The sequence below is a fragment of the Monopterus albus genome, unplaced genomic scaffold (genome assembly GCF_001952655.1).
Source record: "Monopterus albus unplaced genomic scaffold, M_albus_1.0 scaffold44.1, whole genome shotgun sequence".
Classification (NCBI taxonomy): domain Eukaryota; kingdom Metazoa; phylum Chordata; class Actinopteri; order Synbranchiformes; family Synbranchidae; genus Monopterus; species Monopterus albus.
The window spans coordinates 725,698-748,466 of NW_018127924.1; the positions used below are offsets into that span (position 1 = coordinate 725,698).

General features: G+C 39.8%; 3 protein-coding genes and 2 long non-coding RNA genes across 11 annotated transcripts; 1 reads left to right on the plus strand and 4 right to left on the minus strand.

Moving 5' to 3' along the window:
• Window positions 1-109: 109 nt before the first annotated feature.
• On the minus strand, window positions 110-2,233 carry LOC109960161 (uncharacterized). The gene is made up of 3 exons (XR_002274951.1): window positions 2,116-2,233; window positions 1,533-1,629; window positions 110-605 (listed from the first exon to the last, which is right to left on the minus strand). It is a non-coding gene; the product is annotated as an uncharacterized LOC109960161 (long non-coding RNA).
• An 804-nt stretch (window positions 2,234-3,037) lies between these two features.
• Window positions 3,038-13,367, plus strand: mcmdc2 (minichromosome maintenance domain containing 2). Of its 4 annotated transcripts, XM_020600003.1 has the most exons (16): window positions 3,039-3,417; window positions 3,541-3,671; window positions 3,765-3,824; window positions 3,966-4,161; window positions 4,320-4,442; window positions 4,565-4,666; window positions 5,149-5,277; window positions 5,476-5,539; window positions 5,627-5,713; window positions 5,831-6,036; window positions 6,154-6,311; window positions 6,910-7,092; window positions 7,206-7,345; window positions 7,768-7,877; window positions 8,169-8,360; window positions 13,284-13,367. In XM_020600003.1, exons 1-15 carry the CDS (start codon window positions 3,315-3,317, stop codon window positions 8,333-8,335), a joined length of 1,959 nt encoding a protein of 652 aa, XP_020455659.1. In that variant the 5' UTR covers window positions 3,039-3,314; the 3' UTR covers window positions 8,336-8,360; window positions 13,284-13,367. The 4 variants fall into 4 exon arrangements, with proteins under 4 accessions (XP_020455658.1, XP_020455659.1, XP_020455657.1 ...); XM_020600002.1 differs by having other exon boundaries at window positions 3,038-3,417; window positions 5,476-5,713; window positions 8,241-8,360; XM_020600001.1 differs by lacking the exon at window positions 13,284-13,367 and adding an exon at window positions 9,971-10,014 and having other exon boundaries at window positions 5,476-5,713.
• On the minus strand, window positions 8,849-11,620 carry LOC109960128 (uncharacterized). The gene is made up of 5 exons (XR_002274947.1): window positions 11,301-11,620; window positions 10,055-10,110; window positions 9,491-9,542; window positions 9,205-9,258; window positions 8,849-9,021 (listed from the first exon to the last, which is right to left on the minus strand). It is a non-coding gene; the product is annotated as an uncharacterized LOC109960128 (long non-coding RNA).
• Window positions 12,241-13,496, minus strand: tcf24 (transcription factor 24). The gene is made up of 2 exons (XM_020600008.1): window positions 13,191-13,496; window positions 12,241-12,911 (listed from the first exon to the last, which is right to left on the minus strand). Exons 1-2 carry the CDS (start codon window positions 13,494-13,496, stop codon window positions 12,804-12,806), a joined length of 414 nt encoding a protein of 137 aa, XP_020455664.1. The 3' UTR covers window positions 12,241-12,803.
• ppp1r42 (protein phosphatase 1, regulatory subunit 42) lies at window positions 13,497-21,083 on the minus strand. Of its 4 annotated transcripts, none has more exons than XM_020600006.1 (10): window positions 20,927-21,083; window positions 20,082-20,301; window positions 19,831-19,997; window positions 19,604-19,742; window positions 18,666-18,782; window positions 18,193-18,252; window positions 16,869-16,986; window positions 16,563-16,685; window positions 16,101-16,176; window positions 13,497-13,572 (listed from the first exon to the last, which is right to left on the minus strand). In XM_020600006.1, the coding sequence occupies exons 2-10, from the start codon at window positions 20,211-20,213 to the stop codon at window positions 13,554-13,556; spliced, it is 951 nt and encodes a 316-aa protein (XP_020455662.1). In that variant the 5' UTR covers window positions 20,214-20,301; window positions 20,927-21,083; the 3' UTR covers window positions 13,497-13,553. The 4 variants fall into 4 exon arrangements, with proteins under 4 accessions (XP_020455662.1, XP_020455661.1, XP_020455660.1 ...); XM_020600005.1 differs by lacking the exon at window positions 13,497-13,572 and adding an exon at window positions 15,091-15,682 and having other exon boundaries at window positions 20,927-21,079; XM_020600004.1 differs by lacking the exon at window positions 13,497-13,572 and having other exon boundaries at window positions 15,091-16,176; window positions 20,927-21,078.
• Window positions 21,084-22,769: the final 1,686 nt, after the last annotated feature.

Below are 22,769 nucleotides of genomic sequence, written 5' to 3' on the forward strand. Positions count from 1 at the left end.
CATTCACACACTGATGACAACAGGCTGCCACACAACGGCGCTAGTCAAGCCACCAGGAGCAATGCGGGGTTCAGTGTCTTGCTCAGGGAGACTTAGGCATGTGGGGAGACCGGAAGTCAAACCACCAACTTGCTGGTCAGGAGACAACTGCCCTACCTTGTGAACTACTGAATCAGAACGGGATCAAACCACGATATCAGTGCCAATACCATAAGACATGAAGTACAACCACTGCAAACATGTTTTTCTAAAAGTGCAACATTGAAAACTAAGCACCTGATATCCTGAACAGTAAACCCACTTCACACTGCAAGCTGGTTTTTCAGAGTCTGAATTTTTGGTGCCAGCTGACTTTTGACCAGGTTGAGCATTACCTGTTGGGCAAAGTATGAAGTGTTTTTAATGTACTTGGGATAATCCAGGTGCAGGGCGTAGATCAGTCCAAAAAAGGCACAGAAGGCCTGAGGAAGGATGGCGAGCTCATCCATCACCACACTCCCTTCCAAGACGATTCCCACTCAGGATGGGTTCAACTGAGGGTTTCCTTCATCAATGGAGAGGATTCCCATAGGAGTTTGACTGTACAAGTCCTTGTCAGTTGCATCCTTACACAGAAAGAAACAGATGAACAAGACACTATCAGTTAAATAGCACTGCATGGTCCACAAAAATTGACTTCAAATGTTAAGAATGAAAAGACCCACAGAAAATAGAACTGCACACTGAAAGGGGAAGTGAGGCACACTGCTCATGCAGGATAGACACCTAATGCTAAGGGCCTGATTTACTAAGATCTGCAAAAAAGAGAACTACATTGCATGTTCATTGCACCTTTGGGTGGAGCATGTTTTGCAGGAGAAAACAGAGTGACTGCATGTGCAAAATGAAATTTGATCTAACAGAATAAGAGGTGTTGGTTGAAGAGGCAAATAAACATTTTACTGAGCTACAGAAATTTGAATATTATAAAGAAAACAAAATATTACATTACATTATTTTTGCCTCTTTAACTCCAAAAATGTAAACACGAGCACTCACAATGTATTCTTTTCTTGTGTCTGTGTCTCCTCGCCACCACAGCAACAGCAGACATCTGTGCGTAACGCAGAGCACTTCGTTGCACCTTGCTTTCAAGGGTATTAAATCCATATGTGCCAAAAGCTTTAGAAATCACACTGCGTGTGCTAAATTGATGTATTTGCATTGTCACCTCCTTGTATTTTGGATAGAAACACCTCATACTGCAGATTGATTAAGGCAAACATGCAGAATGGACAAGATGCACTATATTTTACCTTTGACAGACGCAATCTTCAGTGCAGCCTGTTAGTAGATCAGTTTGTACAGTATTTTGCAGGTGATATCAAGTTTGCACATGTTTTAACACGCAAACATTTAGCAAATCAGGCCATAAGTGTTTCCTTTTCAGTTGTACAGCCACAGCAAAATATTTCATGTTACTTGAGCACATTTTTTAAAACATTTTTAAAGTCAAGTCTTGCAGCTGTAACATTTACAGCACAATCGTTTACTTATGGAGCAAGTCTTGAAGAAGGCAGAAGGATCATCTCCCATGATGACTGGCAGTCCCTGAAGACAAAGTCACCTGATGTCTGTTGGCTCGGTGGTCTGGAAGATAGTGGGCAAAGAATAGAGCACACGCTTTTCTAAAAACACTTATGTGTATTCATTAAATACATTTTTGTACTTGCCCATGATTTCTTATGACAAACCTGCAAATTTACAAGAGTGGAAATTACAAAAGAAGACACGAAAGGAAAGAAGAGAGGACCGGAGGAAAGAAATGAAAAGGAAACAGGAGATGAATGTGAAGAAAATGAGACCAGAGAATGGAGAGGAAAAGATGAGATGAAAGAGATGAAAGAAGAGAGAGTGAAGAAGTGGGCAGAAGAAGAGAGATTAAACAAGCAAAGCAGAAAGGAAATGAGAGGAGAAAAGGGAGATAGGAGGTAAGAGGTGGAGATAAGAGATTAGAAAAGGCAAAAGGAAAAAAAAGAAGAGAAGAAACTGAGAAAATGGAAAGACAAAGGTAATGGGCAGAAACTGAGATCAGAGGAAGATTGGGGACAGACTGATGCAGACAATTTAACTCACCTTTGTCTGACGTAAAAGCTCAGCCAAAAGCTGACCAGTAAGGCCTTTCTTCTTCCTAAAGAGCTCCATCAGGCTTGGAGAGAGACGATCCAGTGCATCAAAGATGTTTTCTCTGAGATTTTTGCCTAACAATACATACAAGTGCCTAAGCATTTAACAGTCTAACTAGACATCCTATCTCCACTAAACATTTCTAATACATATCTATCCAATATCTATCTGACTAAAAATACCTAACAACAAGATCCCTTAATCATTCTCTTACATGCATACAAAAGTTGTCTTTAAGCCACCATAATAAACAGTAAATGAGTTTTACATTCCCTGGGTGCCTGAGATGGTGCCGTTGCACAAAAACAGCTGGTAGGGCGAGTCATGTTCCCATCTTACAGCTGAATAAATATTGCCTATTTAAGCAAACAGGACAACTTCCTCTGTTTCCTCTTGTCTCCTGGACTGATTGTTTTGCACAAGTCTTGTGAAATGCTTTTCTGATTCCCTTCAACATTAATTCACCAGCATCTAATCAAGCCAAAATCAAGGTCAGGACCATTTTAAAGGTCCATTTTACATCCCTGTTGCAAAGGATTGCAGGGGAGACCAGGACAAGACATGCTTAAACATTAAAGCCCCCAGCAGGTGTATCATTTTGAGTGGAGTACCACTGCAGCATCTTCTCCACTGGGTGTCAGCATACAACAACAGCAACACCTGTTCTTTCTGAGATGTCTAAACAAAACTTAACTGATTACCCAATAATATGCTATCACAGGAGGGACCAAAAACAATATTTTAATCTCCTTTAAATAATTCTACATTTCCTATTTGTTTTGTTTGCCAGTCAATGCAGCAGGCCTTGAGGTTCAGGACTAACGTTTCCATTGTGCCCTACAGCAAACAGGGATGCGTAACGCCACACTGCAACCACAAGGTGGCGCGCATGTGACGAGAACTTGTTTCTCAGGCGTCATCTTTTTGGATGTTTGATATTAAAACAACAAATAGTTTCTTTTCGCGTTATCTGTCAATTAATCCACTACCGAATATAAGAGCTTGCTAAAGCTCGAGCGTGTGATTTTAGTGGGGCACAGCAGATCAATACTGGGTCACGCGCCCCAGTAAGAGGGGTCTAACGACGCCTGTCACTGAGAGTATGGTTAGCTTAACGTTATAGCAAATGTGTACTCTCTTGTCGTTTAATGAAAATGGCTGATATTTTATCGTTGAAAGAATCAGTTCTGGTCTATTTAGACAGAAGTGGTGGCCTCCAGAAACTGGCCGAAGACTGCAAAACATTCAGTGGTAAGCCCGTTGTGCTAGCTAGCTAATGCCAGTTAACGTTACATAACGTAATGAAATAAAAAATTACAGAGCTACATTTAAAGCTAGGATGACAGTTTTGCTAACTTTTGTTCTCTTTTCCAGACCCTCAACAGGTGGAAGCAGTTTACAGGTTTTGTATTAGTGTGAATCCCTCTGATGTGATAGAGTTGGATCCTGTATTGGGTGATTATGTTCTGCATGACCCCTTGAGAGCAACAGCTTTGTTTCAGTCTGTAAGTGAAAGCTCTAAGCTAACAGCTATCTAAAATAAATATAGTTAAATTTCTGCTATTAGGTTGACTACATTTACCGAATTCCTCATTCAGGTTTGCTTCCTGGCCATAAAGACACTGTCACTTGTTGAAAAAATACACACACAGAGTCAGGTATGAATAAATTGTATAGCTGTTTTTTAACCTCGCCTCTGACAACACAATATTTAGTCATTAATATATTTTGAGTAGTTACATCCATGTATATTAGATGCCACTGACTGGATGTGATGGTGTTATCTTGTTCTTTTTGAGGTGAATGTAAATCTTAAGTTTACACACTTACCTCCATTTCCTGAGTACACGCTGGACCTTAGTAGCTTTCCTCGTGTATATGGACCCATGAGACCTGTCTTCATGGAGGGTCTGGTCATTGCCATGACGAGGGTCACGAAATACACCCAAGGGGCCAGGTTCCTCTGCATTAATGATGACTGCCCCTGCTCTACAGGTACTGTTATATACCTGATTTTAATTTTTCCTCCGCTTTCAGTGGTACTAATTGTAAAGACAGGCCACACTCAGTTGGGTTTGTATACACAAAATTAGATGTTTCTCTCAGGCAGTATTCTGCCACATTGGATTACATTTGTCTAATGCTGGTTTTAGGGTTCCACCACATCAGAGTCCATGCACCTGGAGCCACGGAGTCAGCTACTGTGAGAAACGACTTTAGCTGCATGATCTGCAGCTCCCAACTAAAGGAGGATGTGAAGTTCAGAGTTTTGGGAGGTGACACTGGGGGCATTATCACAATTGGTTATTGGGTAGAAGTTGTTAAAATTAAATAGTGTCGTTATCACATTTGTTATATTCTGTATGTTTGCATACTGTATGTGTTTTTGTGGAGACAGACAAACAGCTTGTGGAGCTGATTCATGTCAAAGCACTGGATGTTCTAACTGGGCATCAGCAAAGCTCACTCCAATACCAGTCTGTCACCCTCTTTCTCAGAGGTAGGTCTACATCATGTTTACAGTAAGTATGGGCTTTATATTGCTCACAGACATACCTGCTCTGTAATTATATAACTGTTTCTTATCACAGTGTCACCCAGCCAACAAAGTGGTTAATTTTTTACATTTCTTTAACACAGTGGGTGCAGTCAATATGCTGTAGTGTACTTGACTCACACAGTGGCCCATGGAGGTAGTGTTTCTGTTTCCTCTAGTGTACCCCTTAAGAGCTTAACACCAGGATTAACATATTCTGTTGATCCGGTCTTGCAGAGGAATTCAATACACTGGGTTCCTATTACTAAACATATATGTTAATAAGTGGAAGGAGCACTCAACTGGCTGTTTGATTTACACACACAGAATTCTTTGTCCTGACGGTCTCACTCTGTTTCTCTTGGCGTTGGTTTGTAGGTAATATGCATGTCTCTTCCGTAATCACTGGACAGCAGTGTTATTGCTTTGTTTCCCCATTTAAATAGATGAGTTGTGTAACTCGATGAGAATTGGTCAACTCTACAGGGTGTTGGGTATTCCTGCTCATGTGCACCAGTGGCCCAACATTACATGGAGTATAGAGGCAAATAGAGTCCAACTGTGGGAGCCAGAGCGTAAGGCAGTAAATTATCTCATTACAAATTCTGCTTCATATTTACAGATTTTCTGGCTACAGGCATACTAATAAAATTTGTGCATCTGTATACTGTCAGCACATTTTGACAGTGTATTGTGATTAATCTGAACATTTTTCAGATTTTATATGCAATATTTGAATACCATGAATTGTTATCTCACATTTGTGCCTAAAGATCCCCAGGAGGTCAGTGCCAGCTTCCAGGAGCTGTTGAAGGCCACAGCCACTTCTCCCTGGAGGTTTGCAACCGTTGTAGCTCACTACTTTGGGTTGGATGTGGCTCCTCCAGGCTTGTACAACACACTAAAGCTGGTTTTATTGCTCAGCTTGGTGCTGACCAGAGCAGATGCAGAAGACACATTTCACAACTTGGATCTGCTAGTGGTCACCACTGATACTCTCATATTAGACAGGTAAAGGAAAGTTAAGTGAATTGTGCGGCTTCTTGGGGCATCTGAAATTGACCCACTGGACACTGAACCTGATATTTAACCCTCCTAATTACCCATCACCCTTTGTGTTTGTTCTAGACTAATGGCCTACAGCTTGACCTTGGTGTGTCGTGGGGTCAGGCATCAGGCCTCAAGGGAGATGTTTGCATCTTTGTCACGGGATGAACATGGAGCAGGCACTGCTAACATCCATGCTGGTTCAGCCCTGCTAGCCACTGGAGGCATTTGCATGTTGGGAGATCTTGGCTGTTACAGAAAGGACAAACTCGATGCCATTCAATCAGGTATAGAAGCAATAAATTATAGTGTTGGGTAAAAGAAGACTATTCTGTCTGCTATAAATATTGCTCATTCTACCACTTACTGTAAGTTATGTACTTCCTTCTTGGAAATTTTCTCAGTTTTGGAGAGCCGCACAGTGTCTGTGTTCATCCCAGGCAAGAAATATGGTGAGGATGCTGACCAGCAGGTTTCTTTTCCAATCCAGTGCAGCTTCTGGGCTTTCACAGACTTGTCTCAGCGGTCTGGGAGGGCAGAGTATGCCACACTGGGAACTGCAGTGAGTCTAGTCAGTTGTTTTATTACCATTGTATAGCTCAATTAAAATGTGTTGTGCATGAGCACTGGCAGGTCTGAATTGAGGTTTTTTTTTTTTAAATGTTTGTAAAATATACTGCATCTTATGCTTGTGAAATTTAAACTTGTTATATAATACACTGAGTTATAAAATGACACATTTTATTCTACTCTGTTGTTGTTTGTGGATAGGACAGGCAAATCTGGAAATTGAAACACTTTGTCTTAAAAAGTGCCCTGCCTAGAAAACATTACCCCACTGCAGACCCCTTGGGAATAACCAGTGCTTTGCTTTTTGTGACCTAAGGAGAACAGACTAATTTTAGAATGTGGATAGGTTACCCAGGACATGTTGGAGAGACTATGTCTCCCGGCTGGCCTGGGAACGCCTTGGGGTTCCTCCTGAGGAGCTAGAGGAGGTGTGTGGGGAGAGGGACGTCTGGGAGGCTCTGCTCGGGCTACTGCCCCCGCGACCTGGTCTCGGATGAAGATGGATGGATGGATAGGTTGCCACTTTGAAAACTGCTGACAAAACAGCACATTAGAAGCTCTTTAAAGCACACAGTTGTCTTTGTGCACAGGAAATGGGCCCTGTATCGACTCAGTTGGCAGATGACTTTGGCCTCGTCATCCAGTGTAGGGATATAGTGGGAGAACAGGCCCTGCTGCATGCACAGGCTGTCCACACCCTCCAGCAGGCAGTACAGTCTGAAGAACCTGTTTGCCCATCCTGCTGGAAATTTTCTACTCAAGACTACAAAGAGGTCAGCATGCTTTTTTTCCACCAAGTCCTCTGTATTGCTTATTAAAACACTGTCTTGATTTTAGTGTTTATACATCTTAATTTTCAGTTGCTGTTCTTAATTCTGTCTTCCAGCTCATAGCCCATGCACAAAGTTTGCAAGTGGAGCTCAGTCGTGGAGCGGAGAAAATTATTCACGGATATTACTTGGCCAGCCGACGAGTCCGAACACAGAATCAGGGCATCAAAATGTCTGTGGCCTCTGTTAAGCTACTGTAAGCACTCTATGAAATTAGGATCAACAATTGCTGTATTTATATTTTTTCTTAATATTTGCATTATTACCACAGACTATACAGGAGTCACTGTCCAGTGCAATGTCACCGTTATCCACTAGGTGGAGAACTCATCCAAGCCATGCCTTCTGATACAGTAGTTTTCATTTGGTCATGATTGTTTAGAAATTTTTTTCACTAGTGACATTTTGTGGAACTAAACCTATAAAAATATGTTCACTAAGACTGTGGGACCAAAGTGTCACATTAAGACTTAACACTATAGTAACTCTTACCTGGTTTCTTTTATCCATTTCCACTCAAAATTATACTTTTAGATTACTCACTCAGTAAAAAAGAAAAACAAAGTTAGAGAAAATCATTCACTTTAAAAATGGTCCTTTGACTGGTTTTTGTCTCAGGATTTCTTTGGCTGAGGCCCACTGCAAGCTGTGCCTCAGAACACGAGTACTAGAAGAAGACGCTGTGATTGCTGTGCTCCTTTGTGAAAACTCTGTCACTCTCAAGCATGGTGGGGTTTTTTTCCTTTTCCTAAAACAGAAATACTAAATTTGTACTTATAACTTGTTAAGCCGGTACTAATCACATTCTACAATTTGTGCAGATCATACAGTATACACATTTATTTACATCATGTCAGTGGCTATTTGGTTTTTGTTTGAGTAATTTATCTTGAGTCAACTATTTTATATCAACACATTACCACTTCTTTACTGTAGATTTTATCCTGACCCTGAATTTATAAGCATTGTGAGTGCTCAATGTTATGTAATGGAAAATTCTGAAAGATAATCTCCTGTAGGAGCTTCTGCTCTTGTTATTCCACCTGACACAATGTTTCCCCATGACCTTGGTGATGTGGATGGCTTGCAAGAGAGAGATGTGACCCTGGATAAGCTCCATCAGGATATCCTACACTTCATTTATGCCTATGCACCAGGAGCAGACACATACATCACAGAGGAGTAAAGCCACTCTGAAGCTTCAAAAACAGGTAGGCAAAGGCACACTAAATATGTTGTATTGATGAGTCTTGTTTCTTTCATGGCAGTAGACTCAAATTAATACACAGAGAAAAATACCTTTGAATTTAATGTTATGGTGATAGAGGGGGTACTGTAATGGTTAACCAAGAGATGCAACTTGTACTGGTTTGGAAAGAAAAACATCTAAAATACATAACAAAAGGATAGGTAGGAAAGAATAGACAGGGTCATGGCAGTTTTCTAGCAACTTTATATATATTTAAAAAAAAATTGTTACACTCACTACTTGACACTGTATTGATGTTTCAAAGCTGAAGTATCACAACGGGATATTTTACTGCTCCTGTCACAACACCCAAAATCAAATGAAGCCTCATTACATCACACTTGTATTAGAGAAGTGTCGGGCAGGACAAAGTCTGTTTAAAGGTGATCCATTTTCACAATACAGGCTTTATAGAACGAAATAAAATCATTAGAATCACTTGTATTATAATTTTATCATAGTCGCCACTTTGCTCCACTGATAGAAATGCAATATCAAGGATTTGGACAGCAGATCTTTCAATTTTTTACTGCATCATATGCTCAAAGTAAATGTTTTCTATGCAGTCATTTCATATTGATTCAGTGCTTCAGAGAGCCTCGTTTTGTCCAACTCCAGAAACACTGTAAAAGACAAGGTAAACACATTCAGACAAATAAGACAAACTGGAAGAAGACAAACACGTTAAAAGAATGCAGTTACTGTGTACTTGTTCCATTTTATAATACGTGCCAACAGCTAAAATGTTAACTCAATGTCAATGTAACAGCACAGACAAACCGACAGGCGCAGGGGTCAGTACTTACCTTTCAACCAAGGCTTCCCTATACACCGTCTGGCCAGACAACCGGCTCGGTAACCTTGCCAATAAATGAGAAACAAAAAAACTTAAGTAAAAAGGGTGAGTTGTATGGTTTTACAACTTCATTTTTTTTTTTATTTTAGTTTAGATTTTGTTCAGTTGGTCACATTCTCAGCAGCCCATTTTGGTCTGATGGGTAAACGGCAAAAATGTGAGCTCATCATTACTACTTTAAAACAAAGATAAACCAGTCAAACAAAACAGTAAATGCATTGAAATATTGGCCTTACCATAGATATGATGAGCCAACACCTTCTCTGCTCCAATAGTACTGCTGCTTATCTGTTAAATATGGAAAGTGTCGGTTTAATGGCAGTGTGACAAGATGGCATTTCCTGTCTGTGTGAATCCCTTGTGGTGGTAAATGCATAAAATCCAGACAACGTCACAGATCGAGTAAGACTAAAGTTGCAGCTGGTAATTCAGTTGTCACAACTTCACCATCCTGTTGTCTGATGGGTAAACGGCGAAAAGGTGAACTCATCACTATTCCAGCTGCAAGGGTCACCAAGACTCGACTTTCAGAAAATTATCCAAGACTTGGCACAGCTGACAAGTAAATTTCAGACTCTTCCACACACTGTGTTGACAAAACCTTCATAAATAACCAGGCCCGAAGAGTATTTTAACAGAGTTGACCAGTTGACCATTGGTCAAAAGTTTAGCCGAATTATCTTATGAAGCTCTGTATCATTTTATTATTTCTGCAGTTACACTAGTCAGCCCCACCACCTAATGTGGCTGTTGGGTAAGTCCATATGTTGTTCAAGAAAACGCTGCAGCAAGAAACTCACCTTATGATCAGCACAGAAGACAAAGGATTACATCTTTGACCACAGTACAGAAGCAGCTAAAGAACAAGAAAGAACAGGACTGAGATGAAAAATAAAAATCTACATGGCTTTATCCACATCTTTTAAAACAAAGTTACAACTGGTCTGCTAGTGCTGGTGATTCAGTTAGTCACAGTTTCACCACCTTATAGTCTGATGGGTAAACGGCGAAAAAGTGAACTCATCATTCATCACAGCATCTTGGCTTTCCCTGGGCTCATTTATTATGACTGATGTTTAATTTTTCCCCATGAGGTCTGTACCAGTCTGTCACAGTAAATGTACCTAACCTCAGAAGCAAGTTACTCTCAGCAGTGATGTATTGATTTTCACCTTCCATGAGTAAGACATACTGAAGGCACAGTCGATATGATGAGCACTGGTGACTGATCACCCATAGGTCAAAGGGTACAGTGTAACACAGCTTGGGAGCACAGCTTACACAGCAGGCCTTAGTGCGGGTTCAACAGCAGGTCACGACGTCTGCTGTGACCTTACGTCCTCAGAGGGCACCATGAAGACTTTTCACAGTGAAATAATGGGAAAGGGGCTATTCCCTGGGTAGCCGTTTTATGCCGACCTGCAATGGACAAAGCCAGATCTGGACAGTGCTGTAGGAATCTGATTGACACGGCGGTCGTTTTACCTCCAACTGACAAAAAGTGATTTATTGCCTTATTTTAAGGATGCGCCCTGCCTATATTGAGACATCGAAACCGATTTACTGGTGGAGCTGGCGGGCTGTGCGAGACGTTTATAACATCGCAGTAGTTTTTCTACTGCTAAATTGAACCGTATATTTAAAACAGTGGGGTCAGATATGATAGACTGAACAGAGCTTGTTAATGGCGAAGCCAACATTAGACTCCTATCCAAATCCACGTGTAACGTTGTTTATGATGTAACGTTACGCCCTGACTTCATAGTTGAACGGAGATAAACTCGGGCGTCGTGCTCAACTTATGCTGCCCATTTCAACTAGCTGTACTATACAAAAAACCTAAGCTTTAATAATTGAACCACTGGGAAGACAATTGGCAAACAACGTTGCGCTGCCCACGTGGCCGAGAAGCTAACTGGCGCTATGCTACGTATCAAATGGCCATGTTCAAGAGCGAGCGTAAATTCCAAAATAACCTAGAAACACGTTGATCAGTTGCAAAATTTTAATCTATGGAAACATTCAAAGCCATTTACCACTACCTACCTACGTTTTGAAGATTACTCCTGAAGAAGCCATCATTCGGTTGAGACGTGATTAAGGAATAGAGCTGTTCACGGCTTCTCCGAGACTACAGAGAGAGTTTCCGGTCCGACTTCCCGATCCTGCGCCTCAGAGCTGCGCACTGCGGCGTGTGAAATCCGCTACGTCCTATGTCTGACGCTCATATTTAAGATACAGAAATGAGTGTATTCTCTTAATTTCATTGTCCAAGAACATCGGGTTAATGACGAAGTTATGTACAGTAAAAACTGTGGTTAGTTCATGTTATTCGGCTCACTGCAGATATACTAGAAGCGGGGCTTTACTCAATCACTGAATCAGAATCAGCTTTATTGGCCAGGTGTGTTGGACACACGAGGAATTTGACTGGTACAGCTGCTCTCAATGTGTATGTACATGTCACATGAAAGTGGCTAGAATATACTGCTCTTAGTTTCCTATTAAAATGTGATTTACCAATACACATATCAGTATTTTATAAAATCACGTCATATAATCAGATCATTTAGTAGGTATAATAATTTTAATAATATAAAGACACGTGGCAGAACGACATCGGCAACTTCATATCACTCATCATTCTTTCAGTGTAATGATAATTTGTTAAAATATGAAGATATCTTCTTTATATATACGCCTTTAATCTGTATATTTGTGTTTTTTAGGTGTCGACATGAACACATCTGAAACGCCATAATATGTAGCCTGTGCATACTGTATTTAGGCTATTGGTTTCAACAATAGTACTGTGCATCACAGCTGTATTTGATTCAATGTTACTGTCCCTGAATTAGAGCCATGGACAAATAATATAGGCTACAGTCAGCATTTAATTATTTAAAAAATGTATTAATAATAATTGTCATTATTATTATTATTATTAACAACAATAATAATAACTGCAACAATATTTGGTGTCCTGATAAATTCCCTCTGAACTATACGTTTTTATTATATAGGATTAAATGTTTAGGACATTTTCATTCTATTACTGTCAAAACCAGGAGACTTGTCTTCTTTCACTGAAGTAATTTAATCACTAGCACATTTACAACCATGCACGTAAAAACTAAGAAGGAACATGAGATGAGGTCTCCATTGTTGACTCTGACAGACCACTTCACATGACAGATGTTAAGTTATTCACACATGCATTTAGTGCAAATGTTTTAACTGAAAGTGCACACCTCATGCATGACGGGCTCGTTAGCCCATGGAATTTCTACAAATATACCCGGGACATGTATGGAGCTGCACAATACGGGGCAACAGGATTAACCAAAATATCAACAGAAAAACAATGTACGCTGTCACAAAAACTATACAATAAAATTCACAATAAATTAATGTACAATGTCTTCCTATTGGTAGGGCTTAGTGGAAGTATAGACTAATTGTTATATCACAAGGCATAAGCTGCCGCCAATGTAAACAGCATGAACTCATGCAAACATGAAATAGTTTCATACAAATGACTTAAGAATATTACTGCGCGGTGGACGACGATGGGCCCTGACTCTCCGACTCAGGATTCGTGGTGTTCAGGAACTGTCCGGACGCCCCGACATACAGTCTGGATCGCATTGGCCATTTCTGTAAAGACATTTAATTTGTTAAGAAATAAACCTCTAAAATAGGACCCAAGTCAATCGAGGATGATGTCGCATGATTTCTAATTCTGGTATACCACCACTCAGCTATGTGATCCCCGTTTAAAAGTTTCACCATACTTCTACAGTAGCCCATGAGACGGTTTATTCAGAAATTAAAATAATCCACAATAAAATACTGAATAACAATTGACAACAACATCTAATATAGCCTAAACGTATTATTATTATTATTGCTGTTGTTGTTGTTGTTGTCACTGACCTTCACTGGGTGCAGGTATCCTTCACCTTTCAATGAATGTAACGCCTCTGTTTGTTTTGTGCTCTCTCCCTCCTCCGTGCCTTCCTCTTGCAGTGTTCGAGTCAAATGGGCAATATAGGTGGTGGCCAGTATCAACACGTCAAGTTTGGAAAGCTTGGTGTCCGGCGGCACTGATGGTAAAGTCCTTTGAAGCTCCAGGAACGCGTTTCTAAGGGTTTGCACTCGGCTCCTCTCACGCGCGCTGGAGCTCCCGACGACGACCGTCCGGACTGGGGCTGGAGCTCGGACTGGATGCAGGACTGTCATCCACAACAGCCCCGGAGCAATTACTACTTTCCATTCGGTGTGTCTGTCTTCCAACCATCAGGATGCATTGAAAGGCCTGAAGAATGATATCAGATAAAGAAATATTACTAGTCTGCCTGGCCTTTATATTGCACTTTAAATTTGAACTCAAGTTAACAAGACTGTTTTAGAGACATTTTATTTCTCTATATACCGCTGTTCTGTGTTCAAGCCTTAACTTTTAATTGCAATATTAAAGTTATTAGAATTGCATTATTTATTAAAACAACTTAATTTCCCTAGTCTCCATTACTGAAAATTGCAAGGTGCTGTAAACATTCCTGGTCTACAGCTTATCTACAAACAAAACTTGGAAAACCCACATGGCTCCACAGCTGCACTACCGAATTTGTGCTTTCTCTCTGACATGTCGAAAGACCCGCAGCACAAATAAAGTCCCTGTCAGGCATTTCGCCAGTGTACAAACTCATAAGAGCAGTTTCTTCTTGATGATTACCTCTGGTCTTTCTCAAGGGCTCTGTGGGCTACTGGAAAACGACATGAAGACAATCTAAAGATGGTTTCGACAGGGTAGTGAAATTTCTCTTCAATGTCGAAAAGTCCCAATCCCCGTCCAGCTTGTCCTTATAAAGCAGTGCGTCTGCAGAAAAGGTGCACAACAGTCGCTGTGCGCGCATCCAACGCTTCACCTGTGTGCGTAAAAGTCTCGGGAGCCCTTAATTTATTGGCTACACGAAGCCGCGGACAAATATTTCACTCCGACGTTAATTAATCACTGCTCCCACAACACCCCCTCGCAGTGGAGAAGACTGCTTTTTCCTTTCCTAACCTATTTCTGTCCGAGGGCAGCAAAGGCTCGTTTTCAACGCCAGAGGCAGGTCTCTCTTCCTTTAACTGATATGTGATAGGTCATATCCCACTCTAATTGGCTGACACTGTAGTTTCCTTACAAGCCTATCTAACACTGGCAACAGAAAGAAATTTAGTCACAATTACCTCAAATATATCTCAAATAAAGGCCAGTCTATCAAAACGCTAATGTGTTCGTCGTGGTCAGAAATAAAGGCCAGTCTATCAAAACGCTACCTGCAATAGAGCATGACGACAAACTGACAAGTGTAAGGTGATATGCAAAACATTTGACTAATTACCGGCATGTCTTGAATTGCAAGCTCATTGGAACAGCTAATAAATAAACTACAGCGCTGCAATCAACAGGCAGGCATTGAGGAAATTCTTGTGAGACTCATAAATTAATCACTCTGATTTTCAAGGCTCCAAACGAAGATGTCGGCAAATTAATGAAAGGAATAATTCATAATACGTGTATCCTCAGACTGTTTTTAATAAACATTGTTTTTGCAAGGATGAAGTAACTGTGTTGCTTGAGGCCAGTAATTATACGGCAAAGTAAAAGAAGGTTAAGTAAGCTTATTTTCCTAATTATCCGGCATCTTTCATGGGTTACACACCCACGAGGCTCCTAAAAACTCATTCAGACATTTAGTAACAATGATGACAATACACGGTTAATCATTTATTACTTTTCATTGTGAATAACAGCATATACTGCTTTGGATAAAAAAAAAAAGGAAAGAGATCATTGTGCCACTCTGCATCTTATGATTCACTTATTTCCCAAAATACATACAGAAGAACAGAAAATGTAGACCTATGAGCAAGTAACTGTAGTTGGGTAGGTGATCCAGAAATGTATTTAGAAATGATCTGGGTGCAGTGAGGGAAAGAAAAGTGAAAATCGTTCATTCATCTTTTTTAACAAAAAGTGAACCATTTCAGCCTTATGGACTCTGTTGTAGCAATGCAGGGTTAGTTACTGTATTATTACAGAGTCATTCTACACACATATGTTGACAATAAAATGTATTTTTATTAATATTTTTTAAACCAGGTAAGGCAGACTATATAATCAACAAAGTGAAGGATATGGAAGTGACTCTAAAAAGCTTTAGATGTCACAGTGAGTGGGTGACAGTGACTGTTTCTCTGTCTTGCTAAGAATAACAGATCTGCAGCCATTATGACTGAAGTGTCTAGCCAAGGGTGTTAGTCTTTGTCTGCGGGTGGAGAAATCAAACGACTGGTTGGTTCGGCTTAAGCGTCTGCACCACTATAGACGGCTGATGAAACAGCTGTCCACTCATAGAATCTTTAATTTTTGTACCCTGTAAGATTGGAGAAAACCAAGACCAAACATCATCAGATCACTGGTCAGCAATCATAGATGTTTTCCACTAAGACTGCTGTGGCTTAACATTTACTGAATGTTCACTAGAGGTTGACAGACACAGTTAATCAAGGCACAGTGATGACAATAAAATTTTTCCATAAACCTAATCTGAAAAACATGTCTTGACTTTTGGGGAGAATTGTAAGATAGATCAGAATGTGGGGTAACATCTGTTAGCAGCAGTCAAAATATATATGTTTTATATTGCATATACATTCTATATGACAGCTGGTTGTAGGCTATAGCTGAAATGATATAACACTGAGAATTTTGTGTCAACAGTTAAATCATTTCAGTCAAAAATGTGTCTTCTCTCGTTGTAACTGAGGTCTGTGTGAGCTGGGATTCTGGACCTGAGAGGCTGCTGTGGCTTCCATCTCTGCATGTTAGTGTGGATGTGACCAGGACCCTGATCCGTGTCAAAGTCATCTGGAGTATAAACAAAGTCACAGTAGAACACACACACATACAGAGACAAATTCAAATGTGTACAAATCCACCCAGCACAGTGAAGTAAAAACTTATAAACGCAGTAACAAGAGAAAATGCCCAGAAAGTCTTTACACTTTATTGAAATATTAGGTCATAAAGATGTACTATACTTGTTGTGGCTATCCGTATTATTGCTTTCCAATACACATTAGTATTCAACTGAACTAAATCAAAAACATAACCCTACAAAAACAAGGAATAGTGTTTATCAAGTTTTTGATTTGTTAAAATATACCTGATCCCAATAATTATAATTAGGGAATAACAGTGATAATATGGGCAAAGATGTTAGAGTAGATAAAAAAAACTGTTTAGTGACTTACCTGTTAAGGGATAGGTGATCAGCAGTTGTTTGATTGTTTTTTTCTTCTTGCTCTCCTTCGATGCTTTCCAGTTAATAAGAAACTGTCTGGTTAACTCATTAATTTCTCTTCCATCGAGAACCTCTGCAAAAATAAATAAGGAATTAAATAAAATAAATACATGCATACATTTAAATTTAAAAGGGAACAGTGTATTTTTATTTTATAGTGAAGTGGTGTCTTAAATATTAGCCTGGGTGAGTCAAAACAGTAAAGTGCATTTGCAGATTAAGATGCCACTGACCAAGACAATTAGTAACATTTTACCAAGGTTTCTGCATGCGGTAATCAGGTGGTCTCTGTACTTTGGTATTTTACACACAGGATTTCCATCCAACTCCATCTGAAGCAGCTGAGGCCAGTGGCTGAACACGTCCTCTAACTCCTTACAATGCACAAAAAGAGAAACTTCACCTGTGATGTGCTCTTTTCACTTTAACCTCTCATTTTTCAATTAATAATGGTGTCTCTAAATCTAAAGTAACAAAACAGGAAACAATGGACAACTTTACTATAAACATATATGATGTGTATTTATGATATCATTACTAAACAGAGACAAACATCAGAAAAACTTTTAAAGCTATAACACAAGTGAATGGTAATGTTAAGTACAAGGGCCAATGGAAAATACACAAACAACACATCAGTCCATTTTAATAAACAGTGTCGCCGGTGTCATGTTTTCTCCTGAGGCAGTGTGAGACTAGCTCCTCCAGCGAGTTGCCTGCAGTTGTATGTTTATCTAAAGGCACATTAATCCAAGCCTGGAAATATGAATACTCTCTGGACACGCTCTGATTGTTCATTGCCTTCCTGTCTTGGCCAAAGCGCTTCCACTTTTCCAGCTTGTGCTGCAATCAGCTCAGAGGGGACCTCTGAGCGCAGCGCGCTCCGAGGCTTTGATAAATGATCGTGTCAGGGCCGTCACTCAGAAGGCCCTCACCAAAGAGCAGCCCAGCGCCAAATTGCCCCCCAACACGGGGGCGTGGAAGAAAGCAAAGACTGGATACTCACTGAGCGTGGCTGCCTCTTTCGCCTGGACTAATGATGGGCCAGTTATGAGCCGGTATCTGACCAGGGCTTCGATTCCCCTGTCCTCTCTGCCCTGCACATAGCTAACGGACTCTGAAGATGCCCCCCATTTGTCACCTTGGCTGACTGCCTGTCATAATCTATTTTAAAAATCTATAATGTTTCCTCTAGAATGTGACCAAATGGCACAGAAGAAGGGATTGATCCTTTGGAGTGCTGTCTTTGGAGAATCAATAGTGGCAGACAGGTTGTATAAATTATAGGAAATATCTGCTAAAAATGACATGTGCATCAATTACCTACAGTAACATTCTTAAAAGAATTGTGTTAAGAATGTAGCCTTAGACTGACTATATTAGTTAGTTACTATAACGTACTTTGACTTTATCAATGCAGTGTTAAATGCCAGCAAGAAAATAAGAATTAAGCCCTTTTAAATTAAGTCATCAACTTTTTAAGTTAATCAGTTCACACAGAAAAATTACTGCCATGAGAGAGTTGACCTCAGAAAAGGCAGGACATTTTTCAAGGAAGTCAGTCAGCATAAAACATATACCTGCAGATGAGTCTTCTGGAAACTTAAGCACTGGTGGTTTAGGGTATCAAATAGAGGATTCTAAGGCAGAGAGGAAAAATCAGCCAGGAAAGAGAGAAACTTGTGCTTGTTTAAAGCTGTCAGCGAGAAAGGTCCCAGGGGAACGGCTCACTGATTTGTTGAATAATTCGGACCCTGTGCGAGTCATGAAGACTATGGCTGGATTTGCAGGATTTTGGTCCTTTAGAACCCTGCTCTCTATATTATTTCACACATCACTCCAGAGAGCTATGGAACAATCTTATTGCTGACATGTTCAACTATTATATGGTCTGGTGACTTTAATAGACCATTTCATTTGTAGTTGCTGTGATGTGGGACTGCACAGTGTACAGCATGCAATCAGTATCTACTCCTGTCACACTGGAGAGACATCTTGAACAGCAACTGGATCCACAGACACTTTTAACTAAGTTTTTAAAAGCTCTACTTACCTCTATATTTTGCAATTTATTGTCAGTGGCTGAAAAACGCTGGAGTTCCTTCAGCACTGCCAAGTCTCTCAGGTCATCAATGTTGTTGTTACTGATATTCATCACACACAGAGATTCCTGTGCAAAGAATTCACATTGATGAATAAACATTCACTTTTGAGTTTATTTTAGTTAATACAATGACAGAAATGACACATAAATATTACATTGTGGACTTTGAAGAAGTAGAAACCCCAAGAGAGTATGAAATCCCTCCTTACTTAAATGCTAAAATATAGATATTCAAATATGGAACACAACTTCTCAATAAATGTGCACTTTTTGGTATTTTTTTTATCTTTTTCCTTTGGTATATAAAAATAGGGCATCATGTCCAAACCAGTCTCAGCACTGTTGCTAGTTTCTAGTCTTGGTTTGAAAAACTGTAACGAAACATTCATTTAAAAAAAAAGCTGGAACTCCTTAGATTTGCACAGCAATTTCTTTAATTATCTAAACAAACAAGAAACTGAGACTTCTGGTCTATTTATCCATGGCCTGGGCAGTAAACAAACTAAACAGCCCTAACCGATTTGTCAGACCAGAGAGAGTAACAGAGGTCTCTTTGACATCATCAAACCCAGCACCACAATACTGCTTTTACATGGATCACTTGCTTCTGAGAAACCTGAGATCTTTTACACTGGATATTTAATAATCTACTGGGCTGATACACCCTGCATACAGTATCCACGTGCATAAGCAGAGAAAAGTAGGCTTCCTCTGAACCTTTTTACCACTATTTTATATGACTTATTACATAAGTTCATTTGAAGAGATCACAAATTATTCAGAGAATGTGGATCATCCCCCCCCCCCCCCCACGTATTTCTGTACTCAACCGCCCCCCCCCCCCCCAAAGTATCTTTGTACTGAACAGTGTAAAAAATAGGTCATACAGCCAGGGAGATGAGAGTCCTGGGGTCAAAGAGCAACTTTTCCCCTGGTGTCAGCCTTTGATTCTCCAGATGAAGCTCCTTGAGCTCGCGGAGCTGCTCTAAGCCCTCCACCACTGCAATCCTGTTTCCACCAAGATACCTGCAGAAAAGAAAAACCATGCACATTTATGTAACCCTAAGACTCCAAACAGCTATGGCAGCACAGTCAGTTAAACTTGTCTACTTACAGTTTGGAGAGCCTCTGCAGATTAGAGAGATTGTCTATATGAGTGATCTCATTGTTCTGCATATACAGATGGGTGAGGTTGGAGGCAAACCCAAGGTTACAAATTTGTGTGATGTGATTGTCATACAGGTAAAGAACAGTGAGGTTTCTACACATGGAAAGATCACCCTGAAAATAAAATTAAGAGGTAAGGCATATAACCATAAAAAGAAGCAAAGAATTACAACATCGGCTTTATAAATGGATACTTACAATATCGTCAATATTCCGGCTAGAAAAGTGGAGGTGGGTGAGTGTCTTCAGGTAGTGTGGGAAGGAAAGGCCCCTTTTCTTTTTGAAGTGGTTTCTAGATTTAGCGATCAGATCTATGGTCAGACGTACCATGGCGGCTTGTCACTGATTCTGCTTCACCGAGGATCCTTTTCAGCTTCAGCCAAGCGTTCAGCCCACAGCAGTGACCAGAGCCATCAGTCTGGGAGTAAAACAGATAGGTTAGGTCAACTAGACCTTAGCAGGTAAACAAATGTTCCTCTGTGGAACAATTTACTAATGCTAAATTATTCCAGCTTTTGCAGTCACAAAATGTCACAGGCAGAAATTAACCTTGCACAAACTTTAAAAGGCCTAAAACCCAAATGACAATTCACAGTTCAATGTAATTTATGAAACTCTCTCTCTCTCTCCAGGAAACCTGGAGGCCAAAGGTTGGGTGACCACTCAATTTGTGTTATAATTAGAGCAGTCAATTCCCCAAGCAGTCTGAACAGACCTTCCAGTACTTCTTTTATTCAGGACCTATGGGGATTGATTATTAGCTCAACCTGACATTGAGACATTTGCACTTTGTACTTTGCACATTTACTTTGCAAATAGACATTACTATAGGGAACATCAGCTCTCCACCTGCTAATGTCCAGCAGTCAGTTTGTCTAGTAAAATATAGTTAGTGGTGGGAGGAGAGATGGAGATATGACAGCAGGTTAGCATTATACTTGTCGTGCTTGATTAAAAACTGACAAAATAAGCGTAAAACACCCGCTTTTTAGCATAATTTTTAACTCATAGGATATATAGGGTATTAACTAAAACTGTCTTACCTTTCGGTGTTTGCAGCAATGTTAAAAATGCGAACTAGCTAACAAATTTAGCGTTAAATAAGTTTTTGAGCGAACCGTGAGTTAGCGAGGCTGCTTTGTTTGAGCCTAATCGTGTCGCTATGGAAACCGGCGTGGTCACGCGTTAGTCCCAGGATTTTGTGGATCCCAGAATTCGGTGCAACAGCGTGAACCGGAAGTACGCAGTGAAATCACAAAGCTGCATTAAAGGAGATCATTGGAAGTATTATTTAGGTTACAGCCAAGCATTCTTAACTATTATCCCCATTTTAGGAAAATACCTGCTGTTACTGAGTTAAATAGTAGATCAATTTAATCAGAATCAGAATTTGTATTTTCGTTGCATAATTGCAAATCAAATTAATATATGAAATATATGAAAAAAATATTTCACAAAATAGAGGCACTAACCAAATTCTTTTCTATTATCATACAGCCCAGAATGGCTTTTAATACAATTACTTTGTTGAGTTTAAACATAAATATAAACGTATGTGTCAATCAAGATATAGGCAAGAACAGGCTTAACGATCAATCAGGTGTAACATTGTGGGTGTGGTGTAAGAATGTTAACACTATGTAATATTGCTACTTGTGTGATGTAGAAGATAATTATCAAAGAATCTAATTATGTAAGAATGTTAAGAGTCTGTAATATTTTTAGTATATCACTAGCGTGGTGTAGAACAAAATTATCTATGTAGAGATACTGCTTGCAAACCAATGATGGTAAGATGATGTTATGGGGTAGGACTGGATAAGTTTAACTTCTTCCTACTCCGTTCAAGCATGTACTAGGTATAAGCAAATTGACAATGTATTTGTGGATATGTGTGAAATTATGTGTGTTGACATATTGACTGTCGTTACATGTTTGAAAGAATAAATCAAATCAAATCAATTATTGATTTTAGGTTTGTAACTGTAATACTTACAGTTGAAGTCAAGAGGTGTACTCCTCAGCCAAAAACATTTAAACTCAGTTTTTCACAACTCCTGATATTTAATCCTATAAACACTCCCCATCTTAAGTCAGTTAGGATCACTATTTTAAGAAAGTGAAATGTCAGATTAGAGAAAAATATTTATTTCAGATTTTATTTATCATCACATCACATGCCCAGTGGGTCAGAAGTTTACTTGGCGCAGTGGCTTCTTCCTTGCTGTGCAGCCTTTCAGGTTATGTCAATGCTTGTCAGGCTTGTTTTATTGTGGATTTAGATACTTTGGTACCTGTTTGCTCCAGTGTCTTCACAAGGTCCTTTGCTGTTGTTCTGGGATCAGTTTGTACTGTTTGGACCAAAGTACATTCTCTCAAGGAGACAAAACACACCTCCTTCCTGAGCGGTGTGATGGCTGCATTGTCCCATGGTGTTTATACTTGCATAGTATTGTTTGTACAGATGAACGTGGTACCTTCAGGCATTTGGAAATTGCTCCTAAGGATGAACTTGTGGAGGTCCACTTTTTTCTGAGGTCTTCCCATGATATCAAAAGAAGAGGTACTGAGTTTGTAGTTAGGCTTTAAACTACATCCACAGGTGCACCTCCTATTGGCTCAAATGATGTCAATCTAACCTACCAGAAGCTTCTAAAGCCATGACATAATTTTCTGAAAATTTCCAAGCTGTTTAAAGGTACAGTCAACTGTAAACTTCTGACCCACTAGGACTGTGATATAGTGAATTATCAGTGAAGTTTTGTAAATAACTCCTGGAAAAATCACTTGTGTCATGCATAAAGTATGTCCTAACCAACTTCCCGAAATGAAAGTTTGTTAACATGACATCTGTGGACGGGTTAAAAGAAAATCTGTATGTAAACC